The 23,029-nt window shown below is 37.1% G+C and overlaps 1 protein-coding gene across 1 annotated transcript in view; it reads right to left on the reverse strand.

Moving 5' to 3' along the window:
* The window catches only part of MALRD1 (MAM and LDL receptor class A domain containing 1), a 640,183-nt gene that overhangs the window by 540,817 nt on the left and 76,337 nt on the right, over positions 1–23,029 (reverse strand). The window contains exons 11-13 of the mRNA XM_046679849.1: positions 20,896–21,042; positions 12,308–12,405; positions 728–901 (exon numbers count right to left, since the gene is read on the reverse strand). Coding sequence (XP_046535805.1) covers positions 728–901; positions 12,308–12,405; positions 20,896–21,042 — 419 coding nt within the window. The remainder of the gene's footprint in view (positions 1–727; positions 902–12,307; positions 12,406–20,895; positions 21,043–23,029) is intronic.

A 23,029-nucleotide genomic window follows, 5' to 3' on the forward strand; every position in this document is an offset into this window, starting at 1 on the left:
AGAGACCATGCTCATAGCTACCATTTTAGCTAAATTCTCTCTAATACTCAGATTTCCCTCAAGTATTCCTTTTACTTTCACTGCGGTTTTCACAGACTGGGGAATTTAAAGCTCAAAGACGTGATTTGCAGTCACTCAGCAACCCATGAGCTGAGCAGAGATGGGAACTTAGACCATCTGACTCCAAACGCAGTGTTTTTCCACTATATTCCACCATCGAAACCTAGTTTGTAAAACAGCCCTTTTAAACATCTTCCAGAAGGGAGTCATGCCCAGGAGGGTGGAAGTTGGGGCATCCATTTGATAAGCTACAGTTGCCTTCTTTTATTATTAACCAAGAAAATGACATAAAAGGTTGATAAAATCCTCAATATTAATGGCAGCTGAAGATGAGGCAATAGGATTAAAATATGAGTGCAGCCCAAGTCAGATTTTTTTCACTACCTCATGCAATCCACCTCTTCACTTAAAAAAGCAAATATTTCCTGTTAAATTACTCTTCTCTCTGCTATCCTACTCAATTCTTATCTCCACTTTTGCTATACTTCCACAAATAAGTCTTGAGCATGTAGTCAAGATAACCTCTTTACTCAACCCCAGTTGTGAATGTGCTTGCTTTATTAATATCAGATAAACTTATGGGATATATACGTTACATTGCTGTCTGAAAAGATTAGCATTAAATAAACGTCTTCTGCTGAGTTGCATTAATTTCTTATATGCTTACCTGAAAAGGCAGAGTAGATTCCCCAGCCTTCGCATAGAGGTCGATTTTTGCTTGTCTCCACTGAGATTCCGAGATTCCAATTAGATCACCTTGCTTTTGCAAATTCCCATCCAGTGGTGTTCTTGTAAAAACCGAGAGATGTGAATGCTGAGACAAATGATACCAAAACCGCAACTGGTGGGGAAAGTTTTTGAATAGCATCAATATTCCATTTACCTGTCTCCAGTAGCTGTTCTATAATTAAAAATATCCCCAACTACTTTGGCATTAAATATAATCCTCTCCATCCTCCTTTCCTCCGAATATGCAAGCCCAGAAAATGCAAAGTACATTCTTTGCCAGCCTTTGTATCTCCACTTAAAAACCCTTAAGGCAGCTGTGCTCACTGGTCTTCCTAACACCTGCCATAGAGATGACTAAAGCAATGGGACACTAGCATACTACCAAGAAAAGTCTGGGGACACTTATTCGTCCATACCATCATGGGCAGTACCACTCTGCTGCCATGGAAGTTTCTCAGCTTCTCTCTTGCTTCTTATAAATCCGGGGGGAACACACATTCTGACTCAAAGTTACAAAATCAGGTTTTGCTATACATTCTCCTTGACACCCCAACATCAAACCAAGAAACAGTTTCTTGAAAAATTGTTCTTGGGTAAAAGAGAATTGCATGAATACTTTTCGTTAGTTCTTTCCTATTGTGTTGTTATCAAAGAACGTGGGAGCTCTTATGATACTGTTAATAGTTTAATCCAAGTGAGAAACATTCTTTTTGAGGCTAGGGTGCCTTGATTATCTCACCTCCTACTCTCTATCAATGAGGACATAATCTAAAGGTTTGACAGGTTAACTAGGTAATGAAGAAAATATAGAGAGAGGATTATTTTAAGGGCTGATAGCAGTAGCTATAATATGGAATTCAGGACTGTCATTTCTTCAGCCAGCATTTACTAAGTACCAGGCACTGTGTGAGACAAAAATTAATTTGTGAAATGGTTGGATGATTCCCTCTACAAAATATGTCAACAGAAACTCCATAAAAAACAATTAAGACACACAGCAATCAATTTTTTTTCCTTCTCATTATGACATAGAGAGTTTTGAGGCTGCATGTTTCAAAGAAAAAGACAACATTCAGAGATGAGGCCCCTCAGAAATGAAATCCTTCTTTTTGGATTCAAAGTGACTCCTTTACAGTTTCACTATATTTTACATTCTTGGTTTTTTCCTTCATCATTGTGCTTTTATTCTGTTACACGATCAGATATTAGTGCATATATAGACACCCATTTATTTCACTGCTGGTACTAATTTCAGTGGAGATGAAAGTTGACACAACTTTTTTTAAATTATTCAGTCTAAAACATCAAGCATTCTCGGTTCCAACGTGGTACACATTTTTTCTCAATGTCTACTTAATTGCCACCACCCAATCAAAAAAATTCTTTCTGGTTGTCCGTTTCATTTTAGATTTTACTACCATACTCACCTAAACTCAGACCTTGACAGGTAAGCGAGAAATGTAAAATTATATGGAAGTGTTTAATTAAATTCTGCGAAAAGGGAGCATGTATGTTCCTCATCTACAATTAAATTTTAGATCCCTGCTGTAGTTTCAGCAAATTCCAAGCTCGTAAATATGCAAAACAGAGCTGTAAACCTAGTTGTACAAGAAATATGCATGCCCCGTCAGAATCTTAAGCTGTCGAACTGTCACTCCATACATCACCAGTGCAAAGTCATTTTAATAGTGTATTAAGAGTAAATACCAATGGGATCCATCTTCAATAGCATAAGAGCTTAGAACTTATATTTAACTTACTATTTTAACAGAATTGGCATTGTAGACACTTAAGGAGAGTTCTTTAGTTTATTATAGAAGAGGAAACTTTTCATAGTCTTTTCAAGTCTCATATTGGTAAGGGTAAAATCAATTAACATTATAATTTATTAATACTACTTAATATTAATACAGCTGTGACTTCAGATAGGCACTCGTCAAGTGTGCAACCTCTGTGACTCTCAATCTTATATACACTAGTAGTAAAACACTAAGTCATAAACTCAAAATCATGTTACATGTTGTGAATTCCTCACAGACCCTATTATGGAGATTTGTATTTAGTAGGTATTCAGTTAATAGGTATTGAAAACATAAGGAAAGAATAAGTGAGATTATTAGCATCAGTGCTTAAGCAAACGTCTATAAACATTCAGAGAGAGAGAGTAAGAGAGAGAACCTGCTCTGTGTCAGCAAACGCACAAGGGATTGGGTGTCCTTAGGGATCTCAGAGTTTTATGGGGGAAAGTGAAAGGAAAAGGAACAATTAAATATAACGTGGAAAATGACAAAGGTATAAAAATAGTGTGGCTATTTACATGCAAATTGATTAAAATCAAACAAAAGGAAAAATTCAGTTTCTCAGTTATATTCATCACATTTTCAGTGCTCATTAGTTATATGTGGAGCTGATGTCAGCATCATGGTGGAGTGAGTTGTTCCTTTTGTTTCTCCTGTCTAAGTTACAACCAGTAGGACATCCATGGACTGACAAAGGAGTATCTACCAGCATACCAGAACGCCTGAAAGATCTATACATCAATACATCTGAAGATGGGCTGACTAGACCTCGTGGAGGCAGTGGAACCAGGGAAGCAGTGGTGGCAGCTGTAAACCCACACATCTCTGGAGAGCTAAAGTTCAACGAGGGAGCCAAGAACATACAATGGAGAAAGGAAAGTCTCTTCAATAAATTGTGTTGGGAAAACTGGACAGCCACATGCAAAAGAATGCAAGTAGACCATTATGTTACACTACACACAAAAATTAACTCAAAATTGATTAAAGACTTGAATGTAAGACCTGAACCCATAAACTTCCTAGAAGAAGACATAGGCAGCATGTTCTTTGACTTTGGTCTTAGCATTTTTCTGAATATGTCTCCTCAAGCAAGGGAAACAAAAGACAAAATAAACAAATGGCACTATATCAAACTAAAAAGCTTCTGCATGGCAAAGGAAACCATCAACAAAATGAAAAAAACCACTGCCAATTGAGAGAAGATATTTGCAAATCATATATCCAATAAGGCGTTGATATCTAAAATATACAAAGAGCTCATACAACTCAACAACAGAAAAACAAACAACCCAATTAAAAGATGGGCAGAAGTTCTGAACAGACATTTTTCCAAAGAAGATATACAGATCACCAACAGGCACATGAAATGATGTTCAACATCACCAATTATTAGGTAATTGCAAATCAAAACTACAGTGAGATATTATCTCATGCCTGTCAGAATGGCTATTATTGAAAAGACAAGAAATAAGTGTTGAAGAGGATATGGAGAAAAGGACACCCTTGTGCACTGCTGGTGGGAATGTAAATTGCTGTGGCCACTATGGAAAACAGTATGGAGATGCCTCAAAAAATTAAAAATACCACAACTAGAAGGACGTGCAACTAAAATATACAACTGTGTGTGTGTGTGGGGGGGGGGGGTTGGGGGAGATAAAGCAGGAAAAAAAAAAAGATTGGCAACAGTTGTTAGCCCAGGTGCCAATCTTTAAAAAAAAAAAATTAAAAATAGAACTAACATATGATCCAGCTATTCAACTTCTGAGTATTTATCCAAAGAACATTAAAATGCTAATTTGAAAAGATATATGCACCCCTATGTTCACTGCAGCATTATTTACAATAGCCAAGACATGGAAGCAACCCAAGTGCTCATCAACGGATGAACGGATAAAGAAGATGTGGTATATGTACCGAATAGAATACTACTCAGCCATAAAAAAGATGAAATCTTGCATTTGAGACAATGTGGATGTGCTTTGAGGGTATTGTGCTAAGCAAAATAAGTCAGACAGAGAAAGACAATTACCATATGATTTTACTCCTATGTGGAAGATACACAAACAGACATGCGGATACAGAGAAAAAAATTAGTGTATCCAATTTCCCTAGAGGGTAACAGGATCGGATCAGGGGAGGGCAAAAAGGATAAAGTGGCATATGTGTACGGTGACAAATGGCAACTAGACTTTTGGTGGTGAACATGATGTAGTCTATACAGAAGTTGAAATATAGTGAGGCACACCTGAAATTTATATAATGTTATAAACCAGTGTTAACTCAGTGAAAAAAAAATTTTTTAACTATATTATATAAGTAGTTGCTAGTAAAATGGACATATTAGGGGAAAATTTCCATCATTACAGAAAATTCTATTAAACAGAATTGAAAAACTTGTATGTTAAGATTATACAATCAGTTAAAACTTATTTACTAATTATTTGAAAGGAAATAATTTTCTTGATTCATGCCTGCTTCATTAAAAAGCAGTTAAACAAAATGTTGATATTAAAGGCTTAGTTTTATTTCTCTTAGGTTTTCACTATGGCATGTTTTATATATAGTGTGACCCTGAATCATTGTATTCAAGAGAATTTCATGTGGTTAAAAAAGCTTCCAATGAAGCAGTTCCTTTAATTGCAAATTGCAGAGGAAAAAAGCCCAAATTATTTTATTTTTTTAAATTGTATTCTCTGAGTTCACATTACTCATATAGTTTTAAAATACCAGTCATTCATTTTACTATAAAAGGAAAGGACATCTTATCAGGTGACTTACACTAGGAGTTACTGACTATAGGTGTGTGGGGATCTCATCAAGATGGCGGCGTAAGCAGACTCTGAACTCATCTCCTCCCGCGAACACAACCAGGTTACAACTATTTTTGGAAAAAATACCCTGGATAGAGAACTGAAAACTGGATAAAAAGAACCCCCACAACAAGGAACAGTCCTGACAAGGCGGAAGAGGTAGAAATTCCTACTGGAGAGAAAAAAAGCCACTTTTGGGAGCAGCGGAGCTTCTCAGCTGGCCAGGTGGGAGCCACTCTAAGGTATGCAGCCCTCACTGGAGGAGTGAGGTCCAGAGTGGGGGCGATACTGCTATAAGCATCCTTCACACTCAGCCCAACTGAGACGGGGGTCTTACTGTCTGGCTTCACTGGCTATTAACTGCAGCAAGGACACCCCCAGAAAAGCTATCAGCTGAAAGCCAAAAAGACCTGGGTCTTAAAGGGCCCATGCACAAACTCACTCATTGCAGCAACCTAAAATCACCAGAGAGAAGGGTAACAGTCCTTTGGTGAAACGAGACTCACATGGGGGGTTCTGGGGGCATCTTGGTGAGAGGAGGGACCTCTCCGGAGACTGAGACTTTGGTGGGGGCCATTGTTCTGACCTAGTCCAGGCATGCTGACACAGACCCTGGTGGGCACCACTGAGATTCTTCCCTTGGCCTGTTAGCCCAGGGGTCTGCCACACCCACTAGAGTGCAGATTTGATCTAGTTCAGCCAGGGCAGGCAGGCTGCCCTAGGGACGAGCCCCACCCAGCAGCAAGCCCTCAGGCTACTTGTTGGCCTGCATTGACGGGGTGCCTTGATCCTCTACAGGCAGGTAAGTATGTCTGCCTCTGTGGGGCAGGGCCTCTGTGAGGACCGGATGAACTGTGGGGGACATTGGTGGAGAGGTGGGGGCCTCTGCAGTGTGGCATCAGGGTGTGCTCCAGGGGGTTGAGAGGTGTGCACAGACCAGGACTGTGTTGATGGTATGTGTGGTCCTGTGGGGGGTGAGGCTTATCAGCGGCAGAAGACCTGTGCTTCACAAATAGCCATAAAAAGGATCAGCCCCACCTTCCAAAGCCTGAAACAATTGAGCGCTCCCATGCCTAGGGCCCGCCCCACTCAGCTGCACCCCTAAGAGAAATGACAACAGCCTTGTAGGCCTGAGGCCTATCGCAACTGTAAGCCCCTGAACCTAGGAACTAGCTACACTGGGTAACAACCCAATTAAGAGGAAAACTGCAATAGGCGTGTACTGATAGACTTTGTAGCCAATGGTGCTGAGGCTCCCCAAACCGGATTTACAAACAGCTGGCCAGGGAAGGAAAGACTAGACTCCCTGGGTAACTGCAGTGGGAGCAACTCTGCCACAGCAGAAAGACACAAGTAGCCCACAAAGGGGTTACTCCTGGATCATTTGGACTGGTGATGAGAGGGAAGCACACTGCTGGGCCTCGTAAGGCATCTCATACCTAAGGCCACTTCTCCAAGATCAGGAGACATAGCCGACTCACCTAATACAGAGAAATAAGCACAGAGAAAGGGGCATAATGAGGAGACAAAGGAATACTTTCCAAGCAAGGGAACAGGACAAAACCCCAGAAAAAGGACTAAATGCAACAGAAACAAGTGACCTACTTGACAAAGAGTTCGAACAAAATAGAAGGATGCTCACAAATATTGGGAGAAGACTGGATGAACACAGTGAGCTCATCAGCAAAGAACTGGAAGATATTAAAAAAAAAAAACAATCAGAAATGAAGAATACAACATTGGAAATGAAAAATTCACTAGAGGGACTCAATAGCAGAGTAGAGGATGCAGAAAAACAGATCAGCAAGCTAGACGAAAGACTAGAGGAAATCACCCAAGCAGAACAGAAAAAAGAAAAAAGAATTAGACAGAATGAGAAGAGTCTAGGGAACTCTGAGACAATATCAAGCATGCTAACATTTGGATTAGAGGTGTCCCAGAAGGAAAAGAGAGCAATAAAGGGGCAGAAATTTTATTTGAAGAAATAATAGATGAAAATTTGCCCAACCTAAGGAAGGAAACAGACATCCAAGTACAGGAAGCCCAGAGAGCTCCAAACAAGATAAGCCCAAAGAGGCCCACACCAAGACATATTATAATTAAAATGTCCCAAATTAAAGACAAAGAGAGAATCCTAAAAGCAGCAAGAGAAAGGCCACAATGACATACAAAGGGAAACTCATCAGGCTATCAAGGGACTTCTCAGCCGAGACCCTATAGGCAAGAAAAGAATGGCATGATGTATTTAAAGTGCTAGAAGGAAAAAACCTACAGGCAAGAATACTGTATCCATCAAGGTTGTCATTCAGAATGGAAGGAGAGATAAAGAGCTTCCCAGACAAGCAAAAATGAGAGGAGTTTATCACTAAGAAACCAGTTCTACAAGAAATGCTGAAGGGACTTATTTAAGTGGGAAAGTGATGACCACAAATAGAGATAAAAAAAATATATATATCAAAAAACCAAAAGAAAAAAAACAGGCAATAAAATCACTCGTAAAGGTAAAAATATAGAAAAGGTTGCAGGATCAACTACCTGTGAAGCTAATAAGAAGTTTAAAAGACAAATGTACTAAAATCACCTATTTCACTGATAGGAGGGTAATGGATAGACACACACTAAACAAGAGACTACATATGATTACTGAGTATAGGTGAATAACCAGGCTGGAGAGCATGAGGACCTCAGCCCTACCACTCGCGCTTTGGTTTCTACAGGGCCCTTTGACCATCCCTGGGAGAGTGGCCAGTCTAGGAGTACTTAGGCTTTTTGATACTTTATACTCTGATGGACATAGGACATTATTTAGAAGTCTAAAATGATTTCTTCCTTATTTCTCTCTTTTCCGTTTTCATTTGATTTTGATCTGTCTTCAACTGAAACTCTACTCTTGAAATTTTCTGCTTCTTTCCTCAACTTTCCTATGGTCTTTGTTTTGATTGCTTCCCTTTCCAAGAGCTCCTTGGTCAGATCTTCATGTCTTTTCTCAGTTGTATTGCAAACCCCCTGCTACCTCTGCCTTCTCTGCTTCAAGTCGGACCCTGTCTGGTATTTGCTACACCTGTTATCTCTTCAAAATCTAGAATAAGAAGATCTAGAATAATAAAAATAGTAAAAAAAAAAAAAAAAATGGGGGGGGAAGAAAGGGAAACAAGTTAAGATACCTGTAGTTCCTCAAAATTCAGCTGGGAATAAGTCCATTTGGGGAGAGGGATCATTCTTCACACACACACCCCTCATCACTACCATAGTGAATTTCATGACTCTTAGTCATAACTATATTTTTGCCTGAGTATTCTTTATCTGAACAAGCTTAAGTAGAAGTTTGGAATCTTCAACAAAATATAATCCGTTTTCCTCATTTAAGTGATTAATCTCCATGTGATCTGACCCCACACAATTGGAGAGAATACCTGCTTACCTTTCCCCCATCTAGAATCCATCACGTACTCTAACATCTATTCTTGGATTAAATAAAACAATCAGAAAACAAAGCTTGATTGCACCATTCCAAGCCCCAGTCCATAATCACTTTTTTTCTAAATTTCTCTTTTTTATTCTTTTTACTGAGGTAACATTGGTTTATAACATAGCATAGGTTTCAGGTGTACAATACTATAATTTGACATCAGTATACACTTTCATCACTCCATCGGGGGAACATTATAAGACATGGCCTTTTGAAAATTGTTAAGAGTTGTTGTATGTAGGTTGTTATTGTTGTGCCGTACTCCCTCTTGCGGCACTTAACACTGAATTGGTGTCAGTATCCCTCATTAAACTCTACATTGTGTTAGGGCGAGCAGGTATTTAATTCGACCCTATTGTATTTCCAGCATTGAGGCTATGATCAGCAGTTGGTGAACAATACATGTGTACTGAATCAGAGAAAGAACATTTACATTGGTATCACATGTGCACTCAGGAAAGAAGACACAACTATTTTTGTTTTGTTTTTTTCTTCTTACTTCCTTCAATCTGAACCAAATAATGATTCACATGTCTCTCCATTGGCTGCTGGAAAACTTAGATTCAAATGTGTAGCCTGGGCCTAATAAGCTTTATTTTGGGGACCAACCCATCTCTCACTTCATCCATCTTTGCCCTGATATCTTCATTCACTTTTTTTAATTTATGATTTTTTTAATAAACATTAAAATAAGTACAAAACAAGTTGGGGAATTTAAAAAACTAGACAAACATATAAACTAGCATTGAAAGCAGAAGCTTCATTATCAATTGTCCTGTATTCAATTGTCAAGTCCTAAAAGGGAGATATTATGTCTTTTGTACAGTAACTCAAATATGAGAACTCGGAAAATATTAACCCACATGAATCCACTCCATATTTGATATTTCCTAGTTAACTGAAGACAGTAACAGCATTTCAATACTAATAAGAAATAGTAGCTTCTGGTTCCCACATGTTCTGTTTGTTCTGCATCCTGATTGCTCCAAGAAAAATGCCACATTTCCACCAGTGACTGAGGGACTTCTGAAACTTTTAACTTAAAGTCCGCATCTTGAACAATGATTAGTTGCAGGAACAGTTGTGCATGTTGGTACCATGTGTTGGCTATACATTATGTACAAGGTAATTCATGAAAAATGACCCTAAAGGTCTGCTGTTAGAAAAGGACCTCAAAAGAAAGCCTTGTGTTCCTTTAAAGTCCTTTCAAAAAACTATTCTTAACTGTACTAACCTGATATGATTATGTAGCTTAATAAAATCATAGATTTCATAAAATGAAGACTTTAATCATATTAAAGTGCCCAACTTTGGCTATCTGTCTCACTTTACCATTTTAAAATGAAGAGCATCCCCTATTCCGTGAACATAACTATTATCAATATGTTCCATTTAGAAAGATTGGCTGGATTTTCTGACTACTCAAGAAGATAAGAATTTGGTTTGTTCACTTATTCAGTAACTTTTGTGAAAGAAAGTATCACACATTACCACAGACTTACAAAAAATAATACTATATTCTTAGAATTCTCCTTTGGGAGAGAACATTAGTTCTGTGTATCTCAGGCTATAAATAACCTTCTCTAACAGTCTAATACTACTCCCTAAACTGGAAAGTATTATAAAGTAATCCACATACCCCTCCCTCTAACTCAAAGATTACAAACATTTAAGCAGATGCAGACAAAAGAGAAAACCAAATACCCCTTCCGGCCGTCTTGCCAAAAATGAAGGCAAAGCACTAAATCAGTATCTGAGGCCTTGGGAGGTTGAGGCCTTAGTTCTGAGAGATAAAACATCAAGTGTCTAAACCGTCCATTGCTTTCACTGAGGCCCAGCCTAAATAACTCCCCATAGCTAAGTTCCAAATTTAAGCAACAATAGAGAAAAACGTGCTCAGGTGGAATCGATCATAAATTAAAACACAATCCTGATGACCACAAATTAATGGCTACCAGCATACCATAATGAGAAATAAAGATCATCTTTAAAAGGAAAAAGAAATTATGAATTCTCAGTGACTCTTAGGAATTTCTAATAAGCTCATAACGTTTGTTTTCAAACTTCTGTAGAAAAGGCAGAATTAACACCTTCTATTCCTTTATATCCAATATCTTTTATGTATGTAACAAGAGTGATAGCATTACTTCAGTACATGACCTTGAATTAAAGCTAAGTAAGCTGATAAAGTACTTTTAAAGAACAAGTAAATGCTTCAGAAGTTCTCGAAAAAAATTTATATCTATCACATAGGATTTAATTGAAATAAACCAAAGGTGGGAGAGTGTAGAGTGCATTTGGGTGAACTGGAACAGGAGGCAGGTAGTTGTTTCAATCCTAATTCCCACAGAGAAATGAGCAAGAAAAACCAAGGGAAAAAAAGAGGGGGACGAAAATCTATTAAGAGTTCCAGGCACTCCCATTCAGACTTATATCAAGCGGAACATATAATTAGATTTATACCTCTGAATGATATGTAATTTATCGCCAGGAATGGCTGAGTAAACTGCTGTAACCTTCCATTTACAGGCGATGAATTTAGCATGAGGCAGTATTGATTTCATCACTATTTTCTGATAACTAAACGAAAAAAAAAGATCTGAAATCCTAAGGGCTTAGGGACATGTGAGAACTCTCAAAAGGACTGAAAACAAGGCAAGCTGAATAGAAACATTTAATTTAGGGGTTAGTTTTATGGAAAATAAAGGAATTATGTTTAGTGAGTACCTACTATATGCCAGACACTTTGCCAGGTGCCTTACTTAATCACATTTTAATCCTCACAACCATGTGAAAAACGTATGCTAATACTTATGCATCCAGTGTTGACTCTCAAAGAGAATATACAATTCGTGGCAGAACTGAGATTGAGAAAGCGGCAGGACTGAGATTTGAACCAGGTCTGTCTGACTCCAGAGTCTTTTGGCTTTCCTTTCTACTGTGCTGTTGAAATGGACTGCGTTATCTGATCCTTTGGTCTGTGTCTACCTGGCACCAGAAGGACTAATGGAAAAAATAAAATTTCAGAAAATGAGATTATTTTTTCTGCACATATATGTCTGTATTCATCCTTTCATCTTTCTTTCAACAAGCACTGATTTAACTGATTTTATTTTACTCCGTTAACATTGTTGGGCAAAATAACAAGTAGTTTTGGCAACGTGTATCTACAGTTTTAAATCATTGAAAGAACTATGTGGAAAGAATAACAAATGACAGAAATATTCTTTAATAGGCCCCCCAAAAGAAGGGTGTAAGTTATATGTTGCAAATGGTCTTTTGGAAGGACATCATATTTCATGTTGAAATAGCTCAAATAAATCTCTCAATTCGTCATGAAAATAGTAGTGAAACATAGCAGGCATTTACTAGCATGAGTAACCCAAGACGAACAGTTTACAACCACAGAATGGCCAGTGGAAATTCCAATAATTGGTTACCTGACACGGAGTCGAGGCAGTGAGCGATTTTGTAAGAATAGGACTTCCAAGCTTGGCCACGGCAGGTGACTGACATGCCCCAAAATAAATAAACGATCCTGCAAAAATAAATGTAAGGTGATGTGCATGCATGTTCTATTGTTGTACACGTCGTGGATCTTTGCTCTGGCATCTTATCCTTGCACACATTCAACTATCAGATAAAGAAAATTACATTTTTACTTATTTACCATTAAGCTCTGTAGATAAGCAAAAGCGCTTTCATATGGATAGCATTAAATATCGAAAATAAAATCCAATTGATTAAAAACAAGCTCTTGATCTAAATCCTCTAAACCAATATTTTTATTGGCTTAACTCATGTCACAAATAGAGTTTGGAACCAAATTAAATGAAGCTTCCAAGCTAACAATTAGATATTCAACATGCCCTTATGAAATTCCCATGAGAGCTTTATTTTTAAGTTTCTTTACAACGTGCTGAAGGATACGAGCCTATGGATTGAGTTTGGTTTCTCCTGGGGCTTATGTGTTTGACATTGTTGTCTGTGCTAGTGGGGATGAAAGCTTAATTAAAGATCTAATCTGAGCGTTAACAAAATAACTGCTTTTAGATTTTAACGACAGTGGATGTGCTCATAGCAAATGTACAGGGGGATAACATCTCTCAGCAGTTCAAAAGACCACACATTCTCAAACTGCTGTGGGGGATGGCTTCACGGAATACTGAAAATTTACAAAGGCGATGCTGAACAACGTCAAGGTCTGATCCTGCCCTCTGATAATCACAAAGTGATGGGTAACTTGGAAAGCCAACTATTTTGACTGAAAAATACCACATTCAGAAAGTGATTTTCCTAGATACAGGTCAATGCTGACTGCACACCAAGGAAAGGATGTCAGATTTAAATGTATTATGTTATAGATACCACCACATGTTTAACCAAACCACCAAGGTTGCAAGTCAGCAGTGTCATCTCTGATCGGGAAAAACAGAACCCATTTTCCATGGGTTTTAAATCTCAAAACCAACCGGGAAGGATAAAGACTGTTTCCTGATTCCAAACTAAGAGTGATGGAAGCAGTATATATAAGCTCATTAAGTTCTCTATGTTTCACCTATAAAAAAATAGAGTAGGAAAAGATAATTTTAAAAATTATTCTAGCTTACAAATCCTCAGGTTGAAATAAAACTCAACTGAATATTTTTAAAAGACTAATCAAACTTTGAAAAATTAACAAATATTCAAAGATTTTACTCCCTCAGCCATTTAAAATCAATATACACAATCTCAAATAAGCAGTTAATGAAGGACGGAACATACAGACACCAAAACTCCAAAGTCTAAAAGAAGTAGAAGGTTTGAATACATTGGTTTTACCACAAAAATAACTGGAAGAGTGACGGAAAAAAATCTACCAGAAATGTATAGTCCCACCCCCGAGTTTTATTTAATATTTAAAGAAGGGATCTCAGGTCTTAGAAAAATATGGAGAGATCCCTGACTCATTGTCTGATGCCAGATATCTCTAATTTAAAAAATTATGGGGGGCAAGCCCAGTGGCACAGTGGTTAAGTTTGTGCACTCTGCATCGGCGGCCCAAGGTTCGCTGGTTCGGATCCCGGGCATGGATGTACGCAATGCTTATCAAGCTGTGCTGTGGCAGGTGTCCCACATATAAAGTAGAGGAAGATGGGCACGGATATTAGTTCAGAGCTAATCTTCCTCAGCAAAGAGAGGAGAATTAGTGGCAGATGTTAGCTCAGAGCTAATCTTCCTCAAAAAAAAAAAAAAAAAGAAAAGAAAGAGAAAATGATGAAAATAGGAAAATAAAAAAGTAAACTAAAGAGACTATCACTCATGATCCTAGATACAAAATTCTAATTAAAATTTTATCAACTACAACTGAAATTCTTATCAAAAAATAATATATCTTGACCAATGAGAGCTTACCAAGAATGGAGATTTAAACCAAATCTCCATTTAAACAAATTAATGGGTAAAATCATAGACTCATATCAACAAACATTGAAAAGACATTTTTCATGAAAAAACAGCCATTTTAAATAACAAAACTTAATGAAATATTAAAAGAAAACAAATACATAAAGACAAATGATCACCTCCAAAATAAATGGCATCCTAAGTAGCAAACAACAAAATTATTTTAATTAAAGTGACAAACTGACTAGATTTCTGCCATCACTGTTAATTAGAGATAATATTAGACAGCATTAATTATCTTAGACTAATATTATCTTACAGGTCTAGTGAATGTAAAAGTCAAGAAAATAGTACATCTAGTAAACATAATAGAAAAGTAGAGATAGAGTTCTCATGTTTTGCCAATAAAATAATTGTAAAAATAGAAACCCCCGGGGATTCTATTTTTTCAATAATGACAAGTATTAATAAGAGAATTTGGTAAGGTAGGTGGAAACAGAGAAATATATTTAAGTTATTTTTAATAACTTAAGCAATAAGACCTTAGATATGGAAATGATGAGAAAGATTCTCCTCACAATGGCATTAATAAAAAATATGTAGGAATAAATTTAGCAACAAAGGGACAGAACTTATATGAAGAACATTATTAAACCTTGTGGAAGACTACAAATCCTCTGATTAAATAGAAAGAGTTAACATATTTTTAGATGGAAAGACAATATAAAAATACTACGTTAGTGAAAATGGATTTGGAAGCTAAATGCAATCCTAAGAGAATTTTAACTAAATATTTGGAAAACAAATAATATTGTCTTAAAATGTATATGTGTGGGTAAGGGGTAAAGAGAATCTGAACTCTGAGCCCAGACACAAAGACTTTTAGAAACACGGCTCTGGATTTATCTTCTTACCAGCCTGCTTTGCAGAATTTACTGAGTTAAGAGAACCATGAAATTATAGGACAGAAAGGAGATTGGTCCCGGTAATCTAAATTGCTCATTGTAACCTCTTACAGACCCACACAGCCCAGAAGGGTTACATGACTAGCACAATATAAGAATTAAGGAATGGAGGGGTCAGCCCCCCTGGGTTAAACTGCCCATGCCAGCCTCACCCTCATTTTTGGCAAAGTATGTACTTCCTTTTAATGCAACGGCCCAGAAGTGACTCCTTATATGCTGTGAGAACATTAAAGATCAGACATTATAATAAATATAGATACAAATATCATAAACAAATATTACCATATCAAATAAAGAAATAAATCACAAACATAATAAATATAACTAATCCAATGAGATTTGATCCAGGAATGCAAGGGTGGTCTAATATCTGAAAAATCACTCACCTTATAAACAAACAAAAAAGATAATATGACAATCATATGATTATCACAACAAATGCTGAAAAAAGCATTTGACAAATTTTAACATGCATTCATTATATTTTTACATAAATATATAAATTTACACACTATGAATAGAAGGAAACATCTTTACCTGATAAAACAAAACAAACTTTCAGCAAATATAGCACTTAAGGCTGAATTATCGACAGCTTTTCCCCTGAGACAGGAAAAAGACAAGTATTGCAGCTATCACCAGTTCTAGTCAACATTTTTCCAGAAGCCCTAGCTACTGCATTGAGACAAAAAAATAAAATAGAAGGCTTAAGATTGAGAAAGAAGGAAATCATATTGTCATTATTTGCAGACAAAATAATTTGAAACTAAAAATTTGAAAAATATATAAACACAGATATAATAAATAAAAACTAGCAAGGTCACTGTATACGAAATCAATATTTTTAAAAATATAATTGCATTCCTATATACCAACAACAACCAAAAAAATAAAAAGTTTTTAAAAAGTTACATTTAAAATAGCTGCAAAGATAGCAAAAACCTAGGAAAACATTAGGAAAAGATTTTTAAAATCTATACACGGAATGCTTTAAAATATTTAGAAAAATTAAAGAAGATCTAAATAGAGAAATTAGAAACAGTTGAAAAGATAACTTTTCAGTGAAATAGAAATAAAGAGTAATAGTTTTAGTAATAAACTTACATATGAGAAATCATTTTACATCCAAAAATTGGAAAAAAATCGTAAGAGAATACAATGTTTACTGCTGGTAGGAAAACAGAAAAAATACTCCTACTTTGCTACTGGAATTTTGCTACTGGAATTGTAAGTATTAAAATTTGGGGGCAAGTACATATCTTTCTGCAAAACTATAGGAGCCTCATTCCTAGTTATTTACTGCATAGAATTAAAAGCACCCTATACAAGAAAGTATGTACGAGAATGGATTTTGTAGCATTGTTATGATATTGTCAGTCAATAGCAGGATGGCTAGATACATTACGGCATCTCCAAACCAAAGAAATTAAGCAAACAAACAAAAAGAACTAGGTTTCTTCCACTTCCAGGCAAGGATGAGTATCAGGGACCAGATTTAGGTTTCTATTTTAACTAGCAAAAATCAAAACAATACGTATGAAACAATGGTTTTCAAATGTAGGACAATGGGAATGTAGGATCACAGGATAATGATCTCCAAGAGAGGGGAACAAATGAGCTAAGCCATACAATTTTCCCAGCTCACTGCCTAAACAGTTTCCAGATGCCATGTAGAAAGTGGAGGGCCAGGAAGAGTGTGCCGGTCTCATCAAGTTGAAAAGATGGAGCTGGTACTTTGGGGAGATCCCAGTGGCTAGAGTTCATAAGGCAGAGTACCAGGAGGAGAGGGCTGCAACGGGAGAGAGCTCCGGAGACCTGCAGAGAGCCCCCCGCCGAGTCTCCGTCTGTATACCCACCAGTGCAGGAACGTGAGGATACTACATGAGGCTGGAGGGAAAACTTCTCAAAGGGACATCTGGGAATATACCCCAAAGGTCACAAAGGGCCAGAAATAACAGGGCTTTCTCACCACCATAGTGAAAAAAAATTAATATACTAGAGATTGGATAGAGTACTCAAGTCAAACGAAAACTTCCGTCCAAACAAAAACCTGTATGCAAATTTTATAGACTACTAATAATCATCAACATTTAGAAACAACTCAGATATCCTCCAGCTGGTCAATGGATAAGCAAACTGTGGTTGATCCATACACTGGAGTAATATTCACCAGTAAAAAGGGAAGGAACTGGGGCTGGCCCCATGGCCGAGTGGTTAAGTTCGCGCGCTCCGCTGCAGGCGGCCCAGTGTTTCGTTGGTTCGAATCCTGGTCGCGGACATGGCACTGCTCATCAAACCACGCTGAGGCAGCATCCCACATGCCACAACTAGAGGGATCCACAACGAAGAATATACAACTATGTACTGGGGGGCTTTGGGGAGAAAAAGGAAAAAATAAAAAAATAAAATCTTTAAAAAAAAAAAAAGGGAAGGAACTACCACTGCAATTAACAATATAGGTGAATCTCAAATCCGTTATGCTAACTGAAAGAAGCCAGACTCAAAAGGCTATATACTGTAAGATTCTATTTACAAGACATTCTGGAGAAGGCAAACCATAAGAACAGAAATCAGATCAGTGGGTGCTAGTGGCTGGAGGTGGGAGAGGTGCTGAGTACAAAGTGGCATAGAATTTGGGGGGAGAATAGAACTGCTCTCTATCTTGATTTTTGTGATGGTTACATGGTTGTATATGTTTGTTCAAACTCAGTGAACTATACACTAAAAAGGTTGACTTTTACTGCATTTAAATTATACTTCAATATCAAAATGAAAAAAAATAGACTATATTTGATGACTTGGAGGAATTGCCATGAGCTATCTTTAGTGAAGAAAACAAGATAGGGACAGTAGTTAAAATAGGACCTCATGTTTTTGGTAAAATAAACAATCACAAAAATACTTTCAATTTTGCGTGTGTACATATTTACTATGTGTGCAGAATGACATGAGCATAGATAAAAGCGTGAGATAATTAACATGAGTTGCCTGTCTGGATGCTTAACAGTAGAAAAGTAGAAAGCAACCAAAAAAGGAAGGTAGGAATATCAAGGATTTACGCTAAAAACAAAAGCTACATAACGTCAACCCATTCATCTTCTATGTAAAATTACATATGGGAGTGTGCATATAGGAGGAAAAATACTGGAGATTAGACAGCTTTTTAAAAGGTTGTACTTCATAAACACAAAGCTCTAAGAACCTAATGGATTGGACTCTATGGTCTTAGATATGGAAACTAAGAAATTAAATCTGCTGCATTCCCCTAGAAACTTCCATTTCACTGGCTCCTTTCTCTTCCTCATACTGTTTTTTTCTCCTCCTCATTTGTAATTTAAGACCACCAGTGATTATCTTAAGGTTTGATAACAACAATCATGGGTAAAGAAGTGTTGACTCAATGACTGAGATATTTCTGCGATTTCTGAGATTTGCCTTTTCTAAAAAGAGAAAGACTACAATTTCTTTGTCCCTTGCACTTTGAATTATAACAGCTGCCCCTAGTTTTATCAGTTTATTATCTTTTAATATTGTTTACATCACAGGAAAAAAAGTGTCTTTAATATTTAACAAAGGGGTCCTTTTAGAATCTTTTCTTTTTTGGCATAAATCATAATTAAGTGGTAATTATAAGATGGCAAGAGTCTGAAGGTGAATTATAAATGTACTTTCTAACTGTCATAGCCCTGGAATACTAGGTGGAATACCTGGTGGAATTCCTAGTATTCCTACTAGAGTGGACAACAACATCTATTTACGTTTATTGAGCACGTATTATGTGAAAAACCTTAACAGGTATTATTTGATTTAATCCTTGCAATGATTTTACACAGAAGGTACTTTTATTTTCTCTATTTTCTTGCTAAAAAACTGAAGTAAAGAGGTATTTAGCAAACTCGGGCAGCATCAACACCCTGACAACTCTGGGCAGCCGACGGTGTTCACTGTCCTGCAATGCTAGATGTCACATAAGGCTACCACACACATGTAAACAGCTTCCTTTTAGGAACCACTGCCCTGTCTTAGGCTTTCATCACCTCTCATTGATGTTAGTCCAACCCATTCGTGTTTTTCTACCCTACTCTTTTGCCCTCTTCAAAGTCTTTTGCCTTTTAGAACAAATCTGATTGGTCACATATTTTAATATGGCTAATTGGGTCACCATTATCCTCCAGATAAAATTCAAATTCATAGGCACTCTCTGCCGTCCCCTTCCTTCCTCTCTTGTTTCATTTTTCTATACTCCCTGCCCATACATGCACATCTCTCTCAACCAGAACTACCGTGCCTCCATCTCTCTTATCCTCTTCCTGGATATTTCCTCTGATTAGACTGCACTCCCCACCATGTCACCATGGTTCTTCCATCTCTCCTTGATTCCTGACTTCTGCCTTCCTGGGTACTTTTCATTGCTCTTCAGTGCTCAGTTCAGGAGTCACGTCCTTCAGTAAGGCCTCTCAAATCCATTTGAATCACCCTCCACCCTCTATAAAGCATTTATCATATCTTACTGCAAATCCTCACTTATCTGTTTCAGTTACTAGAGCCAGACCACCTCCAAGGCCGGGACCATGGCTTCCATCTGTGCATACCCAGGTCTAGTTTATTGCTCAATAATTGGTTTAAGAAAAGAAGAAACAAAACATCTATTATAAGCTTGGAGAAAATGCATTGTTAACATATAGTTCCAATAATTAATAGTCTCCTTTCTCTTTTCAACTTTAAATTTAATCCACTCTGCCACAAAATCTTAAGGAAAAAAATATGAGTCATTGGCACAAAAGTAAAAATTAAGGCCTTACTCAACTATCAAATAATGAGCTGGGTTTATAGTTTTAAACCAGAGGCTCCCTCTTCATCTCCTAACAGCTTCTCCCACCACTTTCCAATGCCTATAATTAAAAATACAGCCAATGCTATTAGTTTTGGCATACTTCTTTGGAAATCTCAAGAGAGAAACAAATAGAATAATGTCCGAAGGAGTTATATGAGCTTAAAGAGGGTCTCCAGTACAGCTGTGTTACTATAAAGTTTTATGATGCTTATATACCTGAGCAACGGCATCTAAACAAAACAAAAGAGAAAAATAGAACAGAACCCTTCTGTTGTCCTTGGAATTTCACAAACCCTTATTGGAAGGTATGTGTAGTTATGGTTGCTTTATTTTAAGAGGATATGTAAAAATTGTGATGGTGGTTAAAAATATATATGAGGAAGAGGTAAGATTGTTTGTTACAAAGAATCCTTTAGAGCGATTAAATTGCATTCAAGTATTTGTAGATTTATTTTATAGACAGTGCTAAATCTCTGTTCCCGGAAAGATTCAACTATTTTTCTTTCTGTTTTGCAAAAACTGAATTGATCTAAAAACAAGGTGAGCCTACTGTACATGATTCCTGGCAACCAGAGAAAATTATCAGAAGACTTATCCCCTTTTCATGCCTTCAATCCAACCTTTTAAGAAAATGAGACAACAAAAATGCTGGTTATTAAAACAATGCTCCTTTCAGGAAACTCAAATAACTAGAAATTATGAAGTTGATTAGGAAAGTTTACAGCAAGACAAACCAAAGCTCCATGTGTATAGTCTATAAATAAAAAAGAAAATACAGTATCAACACTCCTCAAGGTGAAAGAAAGACAACTAAATTTTGTTTTTAAAGAGGAAAATGTCCTACCATGATTTGTGTTTGCTGTGTGGTCAACATCAGGAAGACGGTTCTCTCCACTGGTCAATCCCTTCACGAATTCCCAGCTTGAGTCTCCTGTGAGAAATGGCTCCCAGCCACAGAAACCAGACTCAAAGTCACACAGGAGACGATTTGCTGTAATGCACGGAGAAGCAAACAGGTGAGGAGAAGGGCGGTAGGGGCACACAGTGAAACTTTGACTGTATCCTAGCCAGTGTAGGAGGTCAGAATAATCCCTCCACTGTGTAAAGAATGTTTTCTGATTATCAGAATAGTTTTACTTTTTCCAACCTCACAAAGTTTTCCATGTGCCGGGTGTGGCAACGCCCTCCCACATTCTTCTATCTACGAGGGCACATTTCAGCCCGGTTGGCCATCTCCATTGTATTTAATGATGCAAGCTGAAACTCTGCAGCTTTTCAGGGAGTAACTAATTCACCTGCTGAACAAGCTTCACCTGCTGAGATGGTAGAAAAAAAATCTATTTGAAAGGAGGGAATGTAAATTAATTCCGGACACCTGAAGAGCTTGAGGTCAGCACCTTGGTATTCATTTATTATGCCATTTTAACAATTTCTGAAAAAAAAATTCCTAGCCACTTTGGAATTGCAGGCAGATTAGATATTCTGAACTTTGCTCTTTTCCCCCTCTTAATGTACAAAGTTGGAAAACACTTAAATTCCTACATTTATCACAAAAGAACCAGTTCTAGAGAAAGTCAGGATTTGGGGTCAGCTTTATAGGTGTCTTTCCCAGATTTTTCACCGAATTAGTGAGAAAAAACAGCAAGTGTCAGAGGACCGGGCAGTAAACTAGAAATTTTAACAACTTAATTTGTGCTTTCAAGAAATTGGTTTTCAAGTGCTTAAATTTCATTTTCCTAAAATAGGAATCATAGTATCAGTCTATCTTCAAAAGTAGTTTGGGGTAAAAATACAATTAATTTTAAACTTATTTCCAAATATTCCTGTTTCTACAGAGGCATTTTTATATCAGTGGAAGGGAGGACAAAATAATTCTTGGTCAGAAAACACCTAAAGTTTTGACAAGCTAAGATCACAATGCTATTATCTTCAGTAACAATAACAAGATACATGTTACCACTGAGCTCCAAGTAAGTGCAAGGTATTTTGAATATATTTCCATTAGTCTTCATAGATACCCTCCACAGTAAGTATAATTATCCCCCAAAGAGAAAACTGGAACTTTAGCACTAAGCAACCTGCCTATGGAAAATTTCAGTAAATGGAACATCCAGGCTTTGAACTGATGCCAAGGCTTATACTTTGAAACTTCCCTAAAGCAGGGACTCTGTTTCATAATTAAAAAGACCATCATCATATGCTTGCTCCTAACCATTATTTTCTATTTTAAACAATACAACCAATTTGACCGTTATATTGAATAAGCTCACTATATCCTAATAATCAAAGGACCTTCCAATTTCTATAAACAGGGATGCCGGTTTCATGACCAGATATTTCATCACTAACATGTCAACTCTTAAAACACTGAAGTGCACTATGCAAATAGCAATACCACTTAAATGTTCTCTATGTGTAAATTAGACGTTTAGATCTCAGAGCTATGCTTGTTTAGACAGTCATATAATGGATATACAATGAAAGATACTTTTTCTTTACAAGCAAATATTATTTTCTCCCTTAAATGAGTTTCCCAAAAAATAAAAACAAGTGAGTTAACTACAGTATAATAATGAAAAAATGCTGCACATTACCCAACGATGAATCAATATGACAAGGAAATGCTGTTCACTCATATACCTAACTGGAAAGCCACTGCTTCTGAATGTGGTTTTGTTTTCTCAGCTCTGGCTACAGAGTTTTTAGGATACTGCTATTGATACAGCAGACTCCTCCTCAAAGGAGTCTCCTCTGGTTTTGACATAGTCTGAAGCACCTATGACCTAGCTGTGACTGTCTCCTCTGGGTATCCAGAAAATCCTCTGGTCTGGTTCCTCGATCCTCTGTGAACTTTGCCACCCATGAGGTCATCTCCCAGCTCTTCTAAGTCAGGTGGTGGAGTATACAAATATGCAAGATTTGAAATACACATTTGACCACTGAAATGTGCTTAGAAGTTCCAAATTGTTGGTTGTGAA

This window comes from Equus quagga, chromosome 12 (genome assembly GCF_021613505.1).
Source record: "Equus quagga isolate Etosha38 chromosome 12, UCLA_HA_Equagga_1.0, whole genome shotgun sequence".
Taxonomy (NCBI): domain Eukaryota; kingdom Metazoa; phylum Chordata; class Mammalia; order Perissodactyla; family Equidae; genus Equus; species Equus quagga.